Source organism: Delphinapterus leucas, chromosome 18 (genome assembly GCF_059928025.1).
Source record: "Delphinapterus leucas isolate spDelLeu-1000000601 "Yukka" chromosome 18, BTC_Dleu_Yukka2, whole genome shotgun sequence".
Lineage (NCBI taxonomy): Eukaryota > Metazoa > Chordata > Mammalia > Artiodactyla > Monodontidae > Delphinapterus > Delphinapterus leucas.
In genome coordinates this window covers 61,152,200-61,174,166 of record NC_143146.1, presented here as the reverse complement: position 1 = coordinate 61,174,166, position 21,967 = coordinate 61,152,200, and the positions used below count along the sequence as shown (strand labels likewise).

At 40.3% G+C, this 21,967-nt stretch overlaps 1 protein-coding gene across 7 annotated transcripts in view; it reads right to left on the bottom strand.

Annotated features, from left to right (window-relative positions):
• SETDB2 (SET domain bifurcated histone lysine methyltransferase 2) overlaps positions 1 to 21,967 on the bottom strand; it is an 82,192-nt gene that overhangs the window by 14,839 nt on the left and 45,386 nt on the right. For 3 of the 7 annotated variants that reach the window (XM_022574791.2, XM_022574792.2, XM_089899573.1), the window contains one exon: positions 19,110 to 21,773. In XM_022574791.2, coding sequence (XP_022430499.1) covers positions 21,656 to 21,773 — 118 coding nt within the window. In that variant the 3' untranslated portion in view covers positions 19,110 to 21,655. Of the gene's footprint in view, positions 1 to 874; positions 983 to 9,887; positions 17,606 to 17,669; positions 17,791 to 19,109; positions 21,774 to 21,967 lie in introns of those variants that run through there. The other 4 variants (XM_022574793.3, XM_089899571.1, XM_089899572.1 and 1 more) reach the window with 4 other exon arrangements.

Genomic DNA, 21,967 nt, shown 5'->3' with positions numbered 1-21,967 from the left:
GGCTTCCTGAGCCCCAGCTGTGCTGATCTGCCTGCTCACTGAGCGGCCCATGCTGACGTTTCTCAAAGCACATCAGGCGATGTGGAAATTGCCCATGTATATGCTGACATCCTGCAAGGACTAAAAAAATGTTTGTTCCAGGTCACTAACCTGACTGTGGATTGTGGTGGTGGGTAGGGTGTTAGCGCTCACGCTTGCTGTACCACTGATTAAGCTGCGAAGGGCCTGTCACGGAGGGAGTCTACTACAGCAGACCCAGTAGAGCAACTACTCAGCATTCTTCCTTCCCAGGGGGAGCTGACCCCAGCTCCGAAGGTAGATCCTGATTAGTTATGGTCGCCTCTAGCAATCGGTGCAGAAAGAGGGGTGTGGCCTAATTAAACTTTCAGAAGGGCTCTTAATCCATGTTTGGGAATGAACTTTCTCTTGTGATAGGAGCAAGAAAGCCTGATGCTTCAGCTGCTGCCTGTGGCCACCCTATGATCACAAAGGGACCAGCTGATGTTGTGGACAGGAGGGCAGAAAGGATGATGGGCATGATCCATCACTGAGCCACTGAATCAACCAACCGCGAAGTCAATTTTTCCTCTGGCTAAGTTAAGAAAGCATCACTTTTTTTTTTTTTAAAGCCAGTTTGTTCCTTCCACTTATAGCCAAAGCATTCTAACTCATATCTACTTTGCCGATGAAGCATATTGTAGTTTATTTTAAAATATTAAAATATTCAACTGAATCTAAGTTTCCAATATAGGTCCTACTTCTTTCAGCTCTCCACGTTGCATCTCTATCCCCTGGTTTATCAATCAAATAGACTTTCTTTTGAAAGCATCACCAAGGGTCTGTTCATTTGAGTAATAGAATCATTTATACTTACCAACTTCCTTCCTCTCTTGACTTCTTTCTTTACTGATTCCACATCAAAATTTCTATCATGATTGAACGGATCATGATCCTCACATTCCACAAGCGCCGAGGAATACAGCTGCAGATTGGGAAAAGAAAAAACCCAGAGTATGCGCAAAGTAATGTTGAAAGCTGCAAGTCAGAAAATGGTACCAAAAAGTACTCACCAGGAGTGGAAGATGGCTTGCGTGTAGAACAGTGACCACCTTTTGGTGTGTGTGAGCAGATCTCAAGTCACCCTGCTTTTCTTTGGGAGTTGTCCTGATCCCCAGACATGTTTTATACTGCATAACCCTGACCCCCAGTGGCTAACTGGACCTGGTCGGGGCCCTGACCCCAAGCTGGGCCAGTCAAAGTCCCTATCCTAGGGGACTAAAACAGGCTCTGAGCCACATGGTCAGAGCAAGTCAGTCAACAAAGAGAGGAAAACAAAAATGAGGGCTAGAGAGGAAATCCTGGGTTCCTGATGGCTTCCCAGCTCCTGTTTCTTATACCCACCTGGGTGCCTGTCTTCAGGAGCCAAAAATTGCCCCTGCAACTTATTGCAAAGCCCCTTTTATATTTAGGTTGGCTCGCGCTTCTGAAAGTTTCTTGAAACCAAAAGAATCCAAACTATCTCTGAATGAAAGATCAACATTACACATACACTTAAATAATAAAGGGCGTGAAAAACATAAGATAAAAAATTTTTGACACTGGCACAGGCAAAGATTTCTTATAAAAAGCAGAAACTATAAAGAAAAAGTTATTAAGTTGGAATTCACCAAAATTAAAACTTTTTGCTCTTTGAAAGACATTGCTAAGAAAACAAAAAGGCAAGCCAGAAATTGGGAGAAAATATTCACAATTCATATATCTGACAAATTATATCGAGAATACAGGGAAAACTCTTGCCACTCAGTAAGACAAATAATTCAGTTAAAAATGGGCAAAAAACCTGGACTCTTCAGAGAAGGAGAGTTACAAATGGTGGATAAGCACGTGAAAAGATGCTCAAAATCATTAACCCTCAGACAAATCAAAGCCACAATGAGATACCAATACACACTCACTAGACTGGTTAGAATTAAAAAGACTGAAAATACCAAGTGTCAATGAGGGTGTGGAGCAAATGAAACTCTTACACATTGTTGCAGAAGTGTAAAATGATGCAATTACCTTTAAAGTTAAACATACATTTACTTTTTGACCCAGCATTCCTCTTGTAGGTATTCACTCAAGAAATAAAAGCATTATTGTCCACATTTAAAGAAGGCAACAGTATACAATGGAGAAAAGACAGTCTCTTCAATAAGTAGTGCTGGGAAAACTGGAGAGCTACATGTTAAAAAATGAAAATAGAACATCTTCTCACATCATATACCAAAATAAACTCAAAACGGATTGAAGACCTAAGTGTAAGACAGGACACCATAAAACTCCTAGAAGAAAACATAGGCAGAACACTGACATAAATCGTAGCAATTTTTTTTTTGGATTTATCTCCAAAGGCAAGGAAAACATAAGCAAAAATAAACAACTGGGACCTAATTAAACTTAAAAGCTTCTGCATCAACAAACCATTGAAAAAACAAAAAGACAACCTACTGAATGGGAGAAAATATTTGCAAACGATATGACCGGTAAGGGGTTAATATCCAAAATATACAAACAGCTCATACAACTCAACATCAAAAAACAACCTGATTAAAAAATGGGCAGAAGACCTGAATGGACATTTTTCCAAAGAAGACATAAGATGGCCAACAGGCACAGGAAAATATGCCCAACATCACTAATCATCAGAGAAATGCAAATGAAAACCATAAAGAGATATCACCTCACACCTGTCAGAATGGCCATCGTCAAAAAAGACCACAAACAAATGTTGTTGAGAGTGTGGAGAGAAGGGAACCCTCCTGCACTGATGCTGGGAACGTAAACTGGTGCAGCCACTGTGGAGAACAGTATGGAGTTCCTCAAAAAACTAAAAATAGAGCTACTGTGTGATCCAGCGATTCCACTGCTGGGTATATATACAAAGAAAATGAACACACGAATTCAAAAAGATATATGCACCTCAGTGTTCATAGTAGCATTATTTACAGTAGCCAAGGTATGGAAGCAACCTAAGTGTTCATCAACAGATGAATGGATAAAGAAGATGTAGTGTGTGTGTATGTGTGTGTGTGTATATATATATATGTATACATACACACACATACACATACATACAATGGAATACTATTCAGCCATAAAAAAAGAATGAAAGTTTGCCATTTGCAACAACATGGATGGATGTGGAGGGTATTATGCTTGGCGAAATAAGTCAGACAGAGAAAGACAGATACTGCATGTTATCCCTTATATGTGGAAACTAAAAAAATTAACTAGCGACTATAACACAAAAAAAGTGTATGTCCACATGAAGACACATATTCAGATCTTCACAGATTTATCCTGGTATCTTCAAACCGGAATTAATGTCTATCAACAGGCAAGTGGATAAACAAATTATGATAGAGCCATACAATGAAATACTGTGCAGAAATAAAAAGGAACAAAATACACATACAAGAAACAACATGGATGAATCTCCAAATACTGTAATGAGCAAAAGAAGCCAGACACACAGAATACATACTGTAGGATTCCTCTCATGTGAGATGAGAAAGACAGGCTCAAGCTATAGAAGCTGGGGTGGGGAGGAAGTGGCTACAAGGAGGCATGAGGGAACCTTCTGGGGTAATGGAAATGTTCTGCATCTTGATGGTGGTGGTGGTTACATTGGTAAATACATGACTTAATACTCTCTGAACTGTACACTTAAAATGGGTGCTTTTTTTTTTTTTTTTTTTGCGGTACGCGGGCCTCTCACTGCTGTGGCCTCTCCCGTTGTGGAGCACAGGCTCCGGACGCGCAGGCTCAGCGGCCATGGCTCACGGGCCCAGCCGCTCCGCGGCGTGTGGGATCTTCCCGGAACGGGGCACGAACCCGTGTCCCCTGCATACATCGGCAGGCGGACTCTCGACCACTGCGCCACCAGGGAAGCCCAAAATGGGTGCTTTTTAAATGTAAATTATACTGACAACGTTAACTAAAAATAGCAAATTAACATTAACAGTATATTAGAATAAAACATCACAATCAAACAGTGTTAATCTCCGAATGGTTTAATAGCAGAAAATAAACAAGCACATAATTTATCACTAACAGATTAAAAGGAGAAAATTTGAGACATGAAAACCAAATGTAACCTGTGAATTGGAATCTTTTTTATAAAGTTATTAGGACACTTGAACCTGAAACCTGGGTGGTTTGAGGATTAGATCGTAGTAATATATTAAACTCCTGATTTTGATGGTTACATTGTGATTATGTGAATGTCCTTTGTATAAAATACATACTGAAGTATTCAGGAAAGATAACGCATCATGTCTCAAATTAATTTCAAATGGTTCTGTAAACGAAAATAATCACTAAACAGTCTATAATAAGAATAGAAAAGAGTTTTATTTGAGCCAAACTGAGGACTACCCTGGAAGCCCACTTCCCAGATTACTCTGAGAAACTGCTCTGGAGAAGCATTGTTTCCAGCACAGTTTTATATCTTGTCAGAACAAAGAGCAATAAACGAGTCAGGGTTACATTTCTTCAAGGTTAAAAAAAAAAAAAAAAAAAAGAACAGACTAGCATGTACACAGTGAGTCAGTATGGCCTTGGAACCTGGGAAGGGAGTCATCATCAAAGGAGTACCAGCATTGGCATCCCAGGAGGAGGGGCATATAATCTTTATTTTTAACATGGACATTCTTTACTTCTGGTCAATGTGTCCTTTTCTCTAATAATTAAAGCAGATGTACAGTGTATATTTGATAGGCCACAAACAGGCTATTTTAGTTAGCATAAAATTCAAGTTAATGCATGTATAAGCCAGAATGACTTCCCTATATCTAAATATGTGAATATTTCTTTCATCAGTTCCAACAAAAAAGGTACTTTGTACTGTATGTGCAACTTTTCTGTAAGTTTGAGATTAAAAAAAGTTGTGTATATAAAAAACAAAGCATCGGACTTCCCTGGTGGCGCAGTGGTTAAGAATCCACCTGCCAATGCAGGGGACACATGTTCAAGCCCTGGTCCGGGAAGATCCCACATGCCGCGAGCAACTAAGCCCGAGAGCCACAACTACTGAAGCCCGCGCGTCTAGAGCCTGTGCTCTGCAACAAGAGAAGCCACCGCAATGAGAAGCCTGCACACCGCAACGAAGAGTAGCCCCCGCTCGCCGCAACTACAGAAAGCCCGAACGCAGCAACAAAGACCCACCACAGCCAAAAATAAATAAATTAATAAATTAAAAAAAAATAAAGCATCTAGCATTGTGCATGGCCAGAGAAAGAGAGTGAAAGAAGCCAGAAGAGCATTACAATAGATGCAGAAAAAAGCATTTCATAATATTCAATACTTTAACTTGTAGCAAGCTAGAAATAAGAGGAAGCTTCCTAATTTTAATAAAGTAAAAGTATTAAAAAGCTAAAGTATGCACAAATTTAATGATAAAACCTAGAAGCATCCCAGTAATATAAAAAACAAGACAAGGCTCACTAAAATGCTTTTAATCACCACTATAACACAATGTTCTAGAAAAATGCAGTAAAATAAGAAAAAGAAATTAAGAGGCCCAAAAATTTAAAGGAAAAAAAGTCATCTTTATTTAAAGATGAGGATCGTCCAAATAAAATATCCAGGTGAATCTGACTTTTAGATTTGAGAGTTTGGCAAGATTGTTGGATGAGATAAAAAATAAATAAAAATTGACAGTGTTTGTGTATACCAATAATAGTTCACTTTAAAAATGTATTAACAAGGACTTCCCTGGTGGCGCAGTGGTTGGGAGTCCACCTGCCAATGCGGGGGACACGGGTTCGAGCCCTGGTCCGGGAGGATCCCACATGCCACAGAGCAACTAAGCCTATGCGCCACAGCTACTGAGCCTGCGCTCTGGAGCCCAAGAGCCACAACTGCTGAGCCCGTGTGCCACAACTACTGAAGCCCGTGCGCCTAGAGCCGCAACTAGAGAAAGTCCACGTGCAGCAACGAAGACCCAACGCAGCCAAAAATAAATAAATTTTTTTAAAAAAGATCTAAAAGAATGTATTAACAAAACAAACAAAAAAAACAAACCCAGGAATAGGCCTAACCCAAAGTTCTAGACCTCTATAGAAAAAAAAATTGTTGGACATTTTTGAAATTCATCAAAGAAGACCTGGGCGTCCCTGGTGGCGCAGTGGTTGAGAGTCCGCCTGCCGATGCATGGGACACGGGTTCGTGCCCCAGTCCGGGAGGAGCCCACATGCTGCGGAGCGGCTGGGCCTGTGAGCCATGGCCGCTAAGCCTGCGCGTCCAGAGCCTGTGCTCCGCAGTGGGAGAGGCCACAACAGTGAGAGGCCCGCGTACCGCAAAAAAAAAAAAAAAAAAAAAAAAAAAGCCAGGGTTTATCATAAAATCATAGTAATTAAGGGTGTTGTACCAGCTCATTAGTCACTGATAATCTGCCTGTTTAGATGGCCTGTTTGAACTCTCATGCTTTGGAGACCTAACTATTCTTCCAAAAGATAGCATTGAGAGTACCATGTTACACTCTCTGTGATCTCTGCTAATGGCACTTCGGAATTGTATTAGTTAAGTCATTTTAGACATAACATCACTGTGGATCCAACTGTCAGGTACTGAGTTATCAGCAATTTGAAGAAATAAATTTTGAGGAGGTATCGGAGGAAGGAATATGTTTCATAAAACATTACAATGAAGCTCATGACTGACTTTTGAATAGTAGGAGTTTTAAGTATGCTGTTAAAAATCTGTAAGGGACAGTTAAGAAAATTATCAGATTGTAAGAGAAACGTGTGAGCTCGCCAAACAAGGATTGCAGTGTAGATTCTGTCTTTATCAAATGAAGTTAAAGGAACAAGTTAATAGTTAAAGTTTGAATGGAAGAGCCTGCCATTGTTGTTCCACATCTGGTTGTTGCCGTTTACATTCCTTTACTGAGCCTACATCTTCATAAGCTTTTTGGCAGGTATACATTGAACACTTCTGTTTCATGGTCAAGACAGGATCAGAGGCCATGGATACTGACAATTGATTTGTCTGTTTTCTTATTTTTCCATGACTGTATCTACTGCCTCATCTTGATTTACAAGCAAAACCTAGAAAACCTACAAAAATAAGTGTTTTGTGGTTTATCTAGGAATAATACAGAAAATATTGCTTGTTATTTTTGGTGAAGAAAATCAATTTCGTATAGTTTATTTCAACCTAAATAAAATGCGAGTTTTGTTTAAAAGAAAAAAAAAAGAGTGTTGTACCAGCTCAGGAATACACAAGTGACCAATGGAAGAGAATGGAGAGCCAGAAAGAGATCTGTGCACATATGACAATACTGTTAGAGCAACGGATTAGCATGAGGGTTTGAAACTAGATAGCTGGGTGAGAGTCCCGGCTCAGTCACTTACAGCCCTGTGACCTTGGGCAAGTGATTTAATTTCTCTGTGCCTCAGTTGTTCCACCTTTAGTTTGGGCATAATTATAATACCTACCTCTTAGGGTAGTTGTGAGGATTAACAGTCAATCCTGTTAATCTCCCAGAGCTCCTAGGTTAAGCTCCCAGAACATTACCTTACACAGTGAACACCAAATAATAACAACAGTTATCATTATTATCACTACAAATCAGTGAGGAAAGGATAGATTTTTCAATCATAGTGCTGGGGAAGGTGGTTAATCGCATAAAAAAAAAAACTAAAAGTAGGTCCGTACTTTACACTATAATCCAAATAAATTCCAGTTGGATCAAGAACCTAAATGAGAAAAACAAAATTTTTAAACTTTTTGGAATAAAGACAGAACCTTAGTTCGGAAAAGAATTTCTTAGGGGAAAAATCCTACAAATTATAAAGGAAAATAATGATGAATGTTAATTACATCACAAGCTTCTGTATGACAGAAAGCACCATAAATAAAATTAAAAGCAAACATATATAATAAAGCATTAGAATTTATTTATATGTGAATAAATACATATAAGCAAAACTAAGATCTCAAAGATAAAGTGTAGTCTATGAACACAAGTCACAGAATTGAAAAAAGAACCACACAGGAGCACAGCAAACGAGGTGCAAGCTCACTAAGTAATCTAGGAACTGCAAATGCAAATAACACCGAGAGACCATCTCACACCCATCAGAGAGGAAAACATGAAAATCTCATAGTATCATGACAGACACCAAACCACAGATCCAGGGAGGCACTGTAAAGAGAATGAAACGAAAAGCCACAGATTAGGAGAAAATATTGGTAAAATATATCTGATAAAGGACTTGTATCCAAGATATAGAGAGCTCCTAAAAGTTAATTATAAGACAACCCAATAAACCCAATTAAACAATAACAACCCAATTAAAAATTGGACAAAAGATCTGGACAGACAACACCAAAGAAGATATACAAATGGCAAATAAGTATATGAAAAGATGCTCAACACCACATGTCATCAGGGAATTACAAATTAAAATATGAACAACATCATATATACACTAACATGTATAAAATAGATAACTAATAAGAACCTGCTGTATAAAAATAAATAAATAAAATTAAATTAAAAAAAATACAAACATGAACTCTCATTCATTGCAGGTGGGAATATAAAATGGTACAGCCATAGTGGAGGACAGTTCAGCAATTTCTTTCAAAATTAAACATACTTTTACCATACCAAAAAATAAAATAAATCTCATAGAATCAAGTGTTGACAAGGAAGAAGAGAAGCAAACTCCGAAATAGTGGAAGTCAAACTTGGTACGATCCCTTTGGAGAGCAATCTGGCACATTTAGTGAGGTGCAAAATGTTCCCTTCCCGTGTCCAGCAGTTCTAAGTGCCCTAGACCAGAGAAATTCTCCCGTGAATTAGGAGACCTATACAAGGATATTTATGACAGCTGGTCAGTCACATAAAAAACTGGAAAACCATAAATGCTCATTCACAGAATACCTTAATGGTGATTATAGTCATAAAATGGAATACTATAACATTTAAAATTAAAGATTAGAACTACATTTATCAACATGGATATATATCAATAATCTACAGAATCTGATAGAAATTCTATAAAGTCCAAGAACACGTAAAACAATATATTTGTTTATAAATACTTAAACGTGGTGGGAGCATAACATTAAAAACACAATAAGAAACACCGAACTCGTGATGGCAATTACCTCTGGGGAGGGGTGGAGAGAAGGGAACAGAGAGAAGAGAGAGTCCTTAACTATCTATGTTTTTTTTTTTCTTAAAAAAAAAAAAATCAAGCTGAGGCAAATATATACTATCATGATTTTATAAATCTGGGTGAAGTGTCTATGGGTATCTGTTATATTTGAAATAATTAAAATATCTTTAAAGGAACTTCATCATAATTCTTTGTGTGTTTGATCAGTTATAAATAAAACTGAAAGTAATCATAAGGTGTTAAGATCTGAAACTTTAAAAAGGGAAAAATATGCTCCCCAAATCCCCACTTAAAAGCCCTGGTGGCGCAGTGGTTGAGAGTCTGCCTGCCGATGCAGGGGACACGGGTTCGAGCCCTGGTCTGGGAGGATCCCACATGCTGCAGAGCAACTGGGCCCGTGAGCCACAACTACTGAGCCTGCGCATCTGGAGCCTGTGCTCCACAGCAAGAGAGGCTGCAATAGTGAGAAGCCCACGCACCACGATGAAGAGTGGCCCCCGCTCGCCGCAACTAGAGAAAACCCTCGCACAGAAACGAAGACCCAACACAGCCAAAAAATAAAGAAATAAAGAAGCTTTCATTAAAAAAAAAAAAAAAAAAAAAAAGCCCAAACCATGGCCAGCCAACGTGTTATTCTTTGTTGTATCCAGAGTACATTTATCTATTTTGGTATGTCCTTCCCTAAAAGGACTCATGTGTTTTCAAGTAACTTACCAAACAGTTTTCATGAGCAGCTATATTCTCTGACTGTGCAAAGTACAGGACACTACACTCGAGGTCTTTGGGGCAAAGTGCGCATATCCTTTTTTGCAACCTTTCTGCAACCTGAAAGACACCTATAAAGTAACATCCCTGATGAGAAATGGAAAAGTGGAATTTCTTGGTGTCTGCAACTCCTCCACCCATCTTAAAGTAGAGGGCAGGGAACTTGTTTTATGAGAGAGTCTCAACTCCCAGGGAGAAAAAAAATTGGGACCCAAGTAGAAAAGCAACTTTGTATTTTCTTAATGGCTTAATGAAAGAAAATAAAAAAATGTTTCATTTAAAATGTCTAAACATGAGGAAAACCTTTACTTAAGAAACATAAGCAGGAATTTAAATACAAAGCTCTCAAAGCATTGCCTTGCCCATAGTAAGCTCTCAATAATGATTACTGACATTATAAATCAACAAGAAAACAATGGTGTATTCAAGAAATAATGCTCTGATTAACTACCTGTAAAAAATAATTTAGATCCCTATATCATACTATATTCAAAAATAAATTTGGGAAAATAAATAAATTTGGGGTGAATTAAAGAAGTAAATGAGCAATATACTTTAAATGTGCTGTAATCTAGCATTATAATAAATTAGGAGAGAAAGATACATGAAGGCAGGAGTTTTTTTCTTTAAGAGCGGAATAAAGAAAGGAAAGAAGCTTAAGAGGAGAGCTAGGAAGAACAGGGAAGAGACAGGGAAAAAAGCCAGCTGTTCCCAATATCCACTGGGTACATGGGTGAGAGGCAATCTTCTCTAACCTATTAGTTTGCTATTAATTTGGCCACAAGCATCCATTTAACATTTCTTTGCCTTTTCCAATGCTCATCCTGTTATTCATTTAGTTTTCTGTGGCAGAAAGCACTTTCAATTTTACCTTCAAATTTTAGTTCTGAAACAAAAATTCATTTAACCATTTAATGGCGAAAGGTTTAAATTTAAATGAGGTTAACCACTTAAGCACTTCCTAAAAGTCCTTTTTGTTACTTAAAAGTGTAAGGTCTCTTGGTGTCTCTCTTAAATTACATCTTGCATCTCACAATGTCAGAAGACCTCACTTTGGAGCTAGCACTTCTTTCACATTCAGATGAGTTTCTTCCTTAATTAACGTCTGTCTCCTGGATTTGGGTCCTGCTTATTAGTAGGGCTACAAATTAGTAGTCCTCCTGCTCCACATCAACCAAGAAAAAGGGGGGAGACTGAGACAAAACTCCTCAGATGAAATGAAATGGGCGAACTGCTGCTTTTCATTCATCTCAAACCACCACCGAGTTGGGAGCACCTCTTTGTACGAGAGTCACCGCGCTGAGAGCTCTAGACCAGCGCTGTCCGCAGAAACATAATGTGAGCCACAGGTGCAGGTGAAGAATTTCTAGGAGCCTCATTTAAAACAGTCAAAGGAAATGGGTGAAGTTAATTTTAATATGCTTTATTCAACTAAACATATCCAAAATACTACCCTCTCAACATTTAATTAAGGAAACAATTAATTCATGCTTTTGTACTGAGTCTTTGAAGCCCAGTGTATTTTGTGCTTACAGCGCCTCTCAACTGGACGAGCTACATTTTCAATGCTCAAGAGCCACATGTGGAGAGTGGCTACTGTATGGAAGGACACAGCAGAGCATATAAAAAAAACATGAGACAGAACTGTTGCCTGCAAGAAGCTTACAAAATAAACAAGGAGACCAAATAGTATTCTGGAAAATAACAGAATACGTGGCACAAGTAACTGCTGAGTAGGAAATACAATATACGCTATGGACAGAGGAGGAAGTGCTCCTTGTGGGATGGAGTGCTGTCAAGGACACTTCCTTGAGCTGGTACAACCTTGAGATGGAGAGGAAGCGGGGTCGGGGTGGGAGGGACGTTGCAGACAGAAGCAGAGATATATAAGAGACCAAGAGGTCTGACTGGGAGACAGAAAACCAGCCAGGCTGAAGAGGAGAGTTCATGCAAAGGAAGCTGGAAAAGAATTTGAGAAACAGATGGTGAAAGGCTGCCAGGAAGGATTTTTTGAGCAGGGGGATAACATGATGAAAGAGTTTTTTAAGCTCCATTTCAACATGGAGAGAAATACGGTGCACCTGGATAGGAAGGCTGGACATTATAATGCTGTCAACTCTATCTCAGATAAGTGCGGACAAAAAAATGTTGCCCGACAACAAGCCATCAGCCACTGCAGCAAACCCCGCCCCCCCCAACAATGGTGTGTCCTGAGGGGAATTCAGGATCGAGAAAAAACAGGATACTGACCCTAGACAGTTACCACACATTTCTAAGGAATAATTTCAACGAGCCCAGACTCTTGCATCTTCCCATACTTAGAAAAGCACTAAAATCATTAACTTAAGATGTCTGTTTTTTGTTATTAGCAGTAATTGTTTGATGTTTGACTACATGTTTGTTTTCAGCAAAAACGCCTATATATCCTGGCTCATTCCTTACCTCTTCCGATCAGTTCCTCAGAGCTGAGAGGCTGTCTCCCAGGCCACAGTCTTCAGTAAGCTCCCCAAATAAAACATCTCGCAATTTTTAGGTTGTGTTTTTCTTCAGTCAACATAAGTTTTAGATTTAATGCCATTTCAACTTAAATCCCAAGAAGGTTATTTTAAAGAACTTGAAAAAAAATATTATTTGGAAGAACAAATGAGCAAGGGCAGTAAAGAACACTTTCAAAAAAAAAAAATGAGAGGGTGTCTACCTGATTTAAAAACATACTATAAAGGTACAGCTGGGACAGAAGGTTAGACGACCATGTCAAAAGAAAGAACACAAAGTGCAGAGGGAAGTGGATCATAATCTCTAATTATGAATTTAAGTTACCATAAGGTGGCATTTGCATTTCTTCTCTGGCACTGATGTCCTTAGCCCATTTTTCTATTGGTTTATTCACTACTTCCTTACTGATTTATAAGAGCTTGTGGTGTATCCAGGATACTAACTCTTTGTTAGTTAAATATGTGACCTTTTAACTTTGTTTATAATGTTCTCTGATATACAGAATGTTTAAAGGTTTTGTTTGATGAAATTATATCAATCCTTTATCATTTCTCACTCTTGGGTAGGGGGAACATAACTTAGAAGACACCTCTTCTTTTCCTCTAGAATTTTATTTCTTACATTAGAATATTAACGTGGAATTTATTTTATTGTAAAGTATGAGATGGAGATCTAACTTATTTTCATAATGGCTAGCCACTGATTTAAAATATTTTTTCATATATTTAATTATTACATATATTTAGATTTGTTCTACATACTTCTATTTGTTCCACTGATCTGTCACTTCCCCCACCAGTACAACACTTTACAATTTTCAATGTTTTAGAATATATTTTAATATTTGACCACACAAAGCCTCCATCCTAGGATGAAAATGGGAAAAAAATATCCCCAAATTTTATTCACCTTGGACCCAAAATCTACTTTGATTAAATACTGTGTTCTTATTTAAAAGAACACTCAAACTGGACATTAAAATTTGTAAAGCATAGGCTAAAAAAAGTTTCAGGCAGTTAAATTACTAGTGCTAAAATTCCCTAATAAAAAAAATATGATAATGTTTGATAGGCTATGCAGCACTCCTTGTGTAAGAGCTAGGTATTTTTGCCTTGTCACCCTTTCCTGTGCAGAGCTGCACCTGCAGACCGGTGTACTGCATCGGGCTGAGCTATCAGGCCGCTGATACCTGAGTGTGGTCCCCTGTGCTTGCTCTGGGGACTCTGCCTGTCTGAGCTACACTCCCAAGTCTGCAGGGTCTTGGCACTTGGGAACACAGAGGTGGTGGCAACATTGCTGTCCTCTGATCTGGAGTTTCCAGTGCTGATGGACAGAAAAGCAAGGTGGACACACAGGCTCCACCTAAGAGTTTTTTCCTGCTAAAACACCCCCTCATCACAATTTCCTAAAAGAGCTTGGCTATTTTAACTTGTTTATTCTTCTAGACTGGGGGATCACAGAACTCTCTGTAGTTGGGAGAGTAACATTATATAGGCTTTTACACAGACAGGCATCCCTCACATCTGATCGTTTGCTACACGTTATCTGAAACTCATGGACCAAATACATTTGGATAACTTGATATTCCTCACTATCTGAACTCAGGAACTGTATAGATTCAGACAGTGAGGGACAGGTGTATCATGGGGGCTGGGAAGAGTCCACTGGTCTCCATCAGTAGTTGAGACCAAGAACAATGAAGATATGTAGGTCTCCCCAAGGTCTTTCTACTGGGTCTAGCAGGCCTAAGGACTCACAGAGACTGACTCAACGAGAATTCTCAAAAATGAAACTGGTAACCAGGAAAGGTTCTATAGAATGAAGCCGAAGAAAAATTATAAGCCAAGAATACATGAACTACGACTAACTCAAACCAACAGTGGCAGTCTTGCCAGCAATCTCCAGGCTCAGCTACACCTGGGAAGGGATTGTTCAGGCCACAGCCTCTGCAGGGGTGTCTTCCCAATGCTTCTCTTCCAAGAGACGGTCTTAAAGCTCACCAGACAAGGGCAATCCACCCAGAGGATTGCATCTGGGGTAGTCGGATAGGATGGCCAAGGAACATGTTCCACGACTAAAGAAATGAGTGAAACTGATAGAATGAGATTCACTAACCCTATACTTCCATTTACAATCCCCTTCCAATAGGGTATGGTCTATGTTCTGGACTGGCAACCAATTTATGGTGCTGGCTTGGAAATTCCTTCCTCTTTTCTCCTTTGATCAATAGTTTTCATTGCAGTTTACTATTTTAGTCCTGCCACTGTATATCAGATGTGTAGACATTATTACTGAGTCCAGTGACTGCATACCTGAACTGACCAAAACAGAAGGGGAGTAGATATTACCTAGAGGCTTGGTAATGGACTTGGAAAATGAATGGCTTTATCACATTGTCTCTGGATGGTGTGACTGGACATAACTTTCGGAGAAGTTTGGCAGGATGTGTATTTGGGATAGCCAGAAGGCATTACTGGGGACAGCTTCAGAATGTGAAAAGAGGAATAAGGATGTCTGTGTTGTAAGGGAGGGGTGGCAGGCAGCCAGGGAATAGGATGTTCAGTGGACTTCCTTACGGTATCCATTTGACTCACAATCATACACAGGGATAAGCCCCAGCAGGTATGTTTATACTATGTGACTCTCTTTCCCTAGGCACAGCTGACAGTCCCAGAGGACCAACCTGCCCATCTCCCACATATACAGAATTCAGAATAGAAGATTTTAGTTCAGATTGGGCTGGTTTCTTGAAGATATAAAAACTGAGAAGCTGTGAGGGTAGCCATCTTCTATCCCATTATCAGGAAAACTGGACCAAAGAAAGAGAACAAAGCAGATATTCTGAGTGCTGTCAAAGTTTATGACGGCTTCTCAGGCCCTATTTCCTGGCTCTTTCTGATAAATGCTATAGCATCCATGTCCCTGGGGTCTGTGAGTGTGGTCTCCCTCCCTTCCAGTAACAAACATCCCTTTTGCTTAAATGACATCAAGTTGATTTTGTACTATTTGTAGCCAACAAGTCCTAATTAACACTGGAAGTACCATGACCTGATCTGTGTGTAGGCACGTGTGTACGTATGTGCGTGCGCACATGTGCACTTGAGAGTGAGTTTTGGCAGCAGCGTGGACAGTGGACTGCCCTGCCTTCACTGTCTTCTACCTGGTTCATTCTGATAATCTCATTTCCCTCCTTCTGCTTTCCCTGTCATGACACCACTTCATTCTTCACGTTGCTGCCAGAGTGATCTATCTAAAATGTACATTTGCCCATGTTTTCTCTCCTGCTAAAAACCCTTCTCTATCACCTAAAGATCAGAAGCCAAGCTCTTTAGTGCTACATACAACCCCATTCATTACTTCAACATATACTTAATGAGAACATATACTTAATGTAGAGTTTTAGGCACTAGAAATAAAGCAGGGAATAAGATGTGAATTTCAACTCTCATGGAACTTACATTTTAGTAGTACAGAGACATCAAACAAGTATTATTTCAGGATGTGGTAAGTGCTATGAAGAAAAACAGAGCAGGGGAAGGAGGAAGAGATTAATGAGGGTGGGGGAGGGCTCTTCTAAACAGGATGGGCAGGCAAGGCTGTGGAGGGTACATTTGAGCAGATATTTGAATATGGTGGGGGCTTAGAGGACTCACAGTGCAGTGAGGGGTAGCAGTCATCAAGATGGGTAGGGGCTGGATCAGATCAGGACATGGGGTACACTGTAGCCACAGTAAGATTATTCTGAAAGTAATGAGAGACTATTGGAGGGCTTTGAGTAGGAGAATCACACTTACTTTTTGTTTTTTAAAGATCATTTTGGCTACTGTGCAGGCTTGTCTGTATGAGAGGCTAGAGTGGAAGCCAGGGGACCAATAGTCCAGGCCTGAGATGATGGTGGCTTGGATGGCAGTGATGGAAGCGGTGAGAAGAGGCCAGGCTTGAGATATATTCTGAAGAGAGAACTGACTGGTCTGACTAATGCATTAGTTGGGAGGTAAGGAGGAAAGAGAGGCACCAAGAGTGGCACTGGGGTTTTGGTCTGAGCAACCAGGTGAATGGAATGGGGAAGGCTGGTAGTGGCTGAGCAGGTTTGGAGTGTGTGGGTGTGTGCAGGCAAACAGGAGTCTTCTTTGGGACATATTCAGTTTGAGATCGTTCCTGGCATTAATGAAGTTGGTTATACAAGTCTGGAGTTTGGGGAAAAGGTCAGGATGTAACCTCACCTCCAGTAACTCCTCATCTTGCATTCTGTATACACACTAGCTAAATGAAATAGTCAACTGCTTGGCTTGTGGTTGCCACATCTGATGTTTTATGGCTGGTGCCTTTTTTTGAGTCTTCACCTCTTTCTGGACCACCTTTTCAAGCTTTGTATCTCTGGGTGACTCTCTTTAAAACTAAGATAGGATGTTCCTTGAACACCAGGCTGAGTTGCAGGAGCCCCTCATTTGTGACTCTGTGGTTCTTAGCAGGTCACACAGGAGGTGCCTATTAGACTCTCTAGGGCAGGGCCTGCCTAACTCGTCTCTGCATCCCCGGCACCTGGTGCTGAGCCTGCACAGGGTAAGCGCTCTACATCTGTTGAAACGCAGGGAAGGAGCCCAGCCAGAAGGCTGTTGCCTCACTTAAAGGGGAGGGCCACAGACTTGAACTACTCATGGAAAGGAGGGGATGATTCCAAAACGTTACATTCTCTGTGGAAACTTCTCAAACTGCTTCCTGAGACCTAGCTGACCACTTCTCTTCAAGAGGGGTCCCCCTCCAGCCTTCCTCCCCAGAGCACTTCTCCGACTGCATTGTTTTAGGGGCGGGTGAAACCGCGCTGGGAGAGTAAACTCCCAGGCATTTCCTTCGGTTTTCCTTGCTGGCAGCATTCCTAGCGTTGTAGGACTGTAGCAATGGGCTGTCCCATTAGCAGTGTGAGGTAAACGGTAAACGGTAAACGGTAAACGGAAGGCAAACCCTCTCCTTACGAGAGGCCCTGGGGAGCGGTCTGGGCGCAGGGCCGCCGGTGGTGGACGCCCAGAGGCCGAGGGGCTGCTGAGCCAAGACCTCAGCGCTGTCTCGGGAGGCGGGTTCGCGGGCCCCAAGGCGGCGGCGGCCGAGGGGCTGCTGAGCCAAGACCTCAGCGCTGTCTCGGGAGGCGGGTTCGCGTGCCCTCAGGCGGCGGCGACCAGGGAGCTGCCCTGGGCCCCGACTGCCCCTGCCGCCCCCCGCCCCCCGAGCAGTACTCACCGGTTGGGTGGGGGACCTCGTCCCGCCCAGCCCGGGCCTCGGACCAGCTGGCGCCGCAGCTCGACTCGGGCTCGGGAGGTCCCGCCGGCTCCATGTCTGCGCACTGCGCCCGCGCAGCCGGAAGTCCGTTTTGGCGAAATCATGATGATTGATCTCCCCTACCCGGGGGAAAAGTCCCGAGCAGGAAGAGACCCGTCCGCTTTGCAGATGCAGTTCTCAAACAGAAACTCGCAACTTCTCCAGATCTGAGTCTGAATTTGAATTGCTTTTTAAAAAAAAAAAATCATGCCAGGAGCTCCCCACCCTGCGCCCACTTAAGCGATAGTCGGAGTAAAGGTGGCCGAAGCCCCTGGACTCAGCTGGAGAAATGATTGTTCTTCTGAGGATTTATCCATTATTTTCTAAAAACTGTATCACACCAAGTCTGGCCTAAACAGGTCTATCATAAACGGACGCAGAATTAACTGACAGTAATTCCAGTTGCAGTCGCAAGCCTTTATTTAGCACCCATTGGGTACACAGCACCATACAAGACAAGGTTTTTGGTGCATGGAATACACATGTAGAGAACACAAACGCATATAATTACAGTTAAAAAATAAGTTGCTCTGTAAAAGAAGCATGTAATAGCTGGTGGTTTGCTGAGGAACTAATCAAAGGAAAACTCCTGGAGGTCTTGTTTTTTGAGCAGATTTTAAAGAGAGGAAAGGAGGCAAACTGGGGACAGAAAAGAGAACAATATTAAAAAGGATAACTTGGATAGTCTTGACAAACAAATGGATTACAGAAGCAAGAGTGTGGAGATGCAAAACGGGAGAAAAGAGCACGCTCTGGCAGCAAAGTTTTTTTTCTTTCAAGCAGTAAGATGGAAGAGTACTCCTTGCCAGGCCAGAAAGAAAGTCCTAAAGAGACTGGATAAGAAACTGAAGAGCTCAGCTAGGTCAGGTGAAGCAGTTGAAGAGCTCCTTACCCCGCTCTCAGTTTATAATCTCAGCTTTTCAGTGTTCCACTCTTAAGAATGAGCAGACTTAACACACATATATGGAATCTAAAAAAAAAAAGATTCTGAAGAACCTAGGGGCAGGACAGGAATAAAGATGCTGTCCTCTATGCAGACATAGAGAATGGACTTGAGGACACAGGGAGGGGAAGGGTAAGCTGGGACGAAGTGAGAGTAGCATGAACATACATACACTACCAAATGTAAAACAGATAGCTAGTGGGAAGCAGCCGCATAGCACAGGGAGAGATCAGCTCGGTGCTTTGTGTCCACCTAGAGTGGTGGGATAGGGAGGGTGGGAGGGAGACACAAGAGGAAGGAGATATGGGGATGTATGTATATGTATAGCTGATTCACTTTGTTATACAGCAGAAATTAACACACCATTGTAAAGCAATTATACTCCAATAAAGATGTTTAAAAAAATCCCTTATTTAAAAAAAAAAAAAAAAAAAGAATGAGCAGACTGCCAAGATCTAACTAACTGAGGAAAGCCTAAAACATGAAAGACAAAGACCAAAGGACACATACAGGGAAAACACAGAAACAAACCTTGCAGATCACAGAATATTCAGGAAAAAGAAAATATAGATACGAATGCCTGTATGTATGTTACACTATATAAATAGTATTTTCAAAGAGATAAGATACTGCAACCATGAACCAAAAATAGGATATTGAAGAAAAAAAAAACATTCAGAGAAGAGAGCTCTAGAAATTTAAAATGAGACCAAAAGAAAAAACCTAACCAGAACACAACAAAACCCAATCCCCACCCCGCAAAAACCCCCCAAACGAAAACCCAACACAATAGACAAATTGTAAGATTAAGTTGAGGAAATCTCCCAGAAAGTAGAGCAAGAAGACAAAGCTGGAAATTAAGAGAAAAGATAAGAAAATGAGAGAACCAATCCTGGAGGTCTAATGTCTAGATAAATAGGAAGAGACAACCGATAACAGACAACAGAACTATTTCATTAAAGAAATATAGTTCAAGAAAATTTCTCTGAAGAACAAAGTTTTCAGATTGAAAGATCCCTCCCACCAAGCACCTGGTATGAGGTATGAAAACTAACTCTTACTGGGAACAGAACATTGGGACAAAGAGAATGCTATAAGCTTGAAAAAATTGGCCACGTATACAAAAGATAAAGAACGGCTTTATCTGACTTCCAACAGTCACCCTGAAGGCCAGAGGTGAGAACATTTTCAGACTTCAAAGCAGCAACACTGGAATGTAGCAGATGTGTTCAAAATTGGGTATGGAAGCTACTCACGAACTGAGTACCCATACCCTGCCAAAATAGCAATCAAGTGTAAGGGTAAAATAACATGTTCAAACATACAAGGGCTCAAAATATTCACCTCATTTTTCCCTTTCAAAAGCTACTGGAGGATGTGCTTCACCAATATGTGGGAGTAAATCCAGGAAAGGGGAAATAATGGGATTTAACTGGAAACAGACCTGACATAAGGAAGACAAAGGGAATCTCTAGGACGCTGACGGAAGATGACAGCTGTGAACCAGTACAGAATGAAGCAGATCAAGATGTTGATTTCTGCACAAAAACATTTTCCATACTTACCAAGTGTCTTCACTTTATTTTAGTGCATTGCCTAAAATTCCTGCATCTTTACTGTGAATAAATGGACTTCTCAACTTTCCTCATCTGTCTACAGGCTGTTTGGGTTATAATTTTTTGCTCCCTTTCCTAGCTCTTTGGTTTCCCACTCTCTAAACCAATTTCAAGTTAAATTTTTATTTAGTTCAATATTTTAAAGAAATTAATCGGGTCCAAACTTAGAAGTGATTTTTGTTTGAAAGGTAACCAAACTAAACCCAGAATCAAGATCAAAAAAAAAAAAAAAAAGAAAAAAAACCCCTAAAAAACCAGAACTACTTTTAATTACTCCTTTTTGAGCTAGTATTCCCATCCTGGTTCCTAGTGGGAAGTTCCTGGCAGCCAAATCTATATCTTTGTTATAGATAAAATTAGTTTTAACTCTTGGAGATTCTCATCCTCTTTCCACTAGACAATCATGGTTAGGTAACCTAGAGCAAAGTAACTTTCTCTAGGAAAATAATTTGCACATCATGCCTAGGAGAGTCCAAGGGTCTGTTTCAGACTTTGCAGTTCAGTAGAATTGTTTTGTTAAGTGAAATTCTTGCCCAGCACAATCTCTTCTGGCTTAAATAAGCCATGTCTGACTATTTTCTAAGTTTCCTTTTCATAAGGCTCTATCTAGAACAAAAATATTCTAATTCCTCCAAGTTTCTACTCCCTCCTTTCCTGTCCGTGTTTATGTGGAAGGAGTGAAGAGGATCTGTGGAAAAGAAATTGAATCGCAAAGAGTGTGCCAAAACCTTCCCCACAGGAGAGCTTCTACCCCTTCTCATTCAAACGGACTGATGGGACACTTTCACGGAGCCAGATACAGCTTCTCCAACTAGCACTAAAATACTTGGAAGTAATATGCATGAAGTGAATTTCGACAGATTCTTCAGGCTCTGTTGCCCACCTTATGGTTCACAATGGTAAATTATTTGCCAGGAATTAAACATAAATAAATTTTGTAGGTAAAGATGTGAGCTTTGGCCCTTTGGGGCCATGAAAGTCAAAGATAATTCCAAAAGCAATAAGAAGTGCTGAAATCAATTGTGGCATTTGTCTTTCTTAATATATAATTTACAAATAAGTTACAAATTATATAGCAGTATTTCATATAAAATATACACTTGCATCCTACTCATGTACAGTTGAACAGCAGTAAGAATAAAGAGATACCCTATGCATATGAAAATGTCCTTATTTTGTTCCTAGTGTTTCTAAGTAATGCAAATGGACCCCCCAACAAGGGTAAACTAAGAGGAATTCTCTTGATGGATCATAACCTAAATTAATTCCACTGACCACTGGGGTTTCTTTTGCATGACTCTAATTTCAGCTCGATAAGCTAATTTCATGAACAGGCACTAGCTACAGATTTATAATATTTTTTTCCTACACTTATTAACCCCACATTGGCAGAATATTTCTTTTTCAGGCATAGTCCCAGCTTCATAACCATAATCCCATGTTAGTTCTGTTCTTGCTTTCACATACCTAGAAAGTAGAAATTTTAAAAATAATCATAAATTACCCTGAATAACTACCAAATGAACCAAATTTGATTATATCAATTTTCACATTAACATCATTAACCATCCTCAAAAATATGGTTTTCTCTCTCTCTCCAACAACAGCCAATTAGGAATGCTCTTTTATTAAGAATAAATCATTTAAGTTTTATTTCAAAT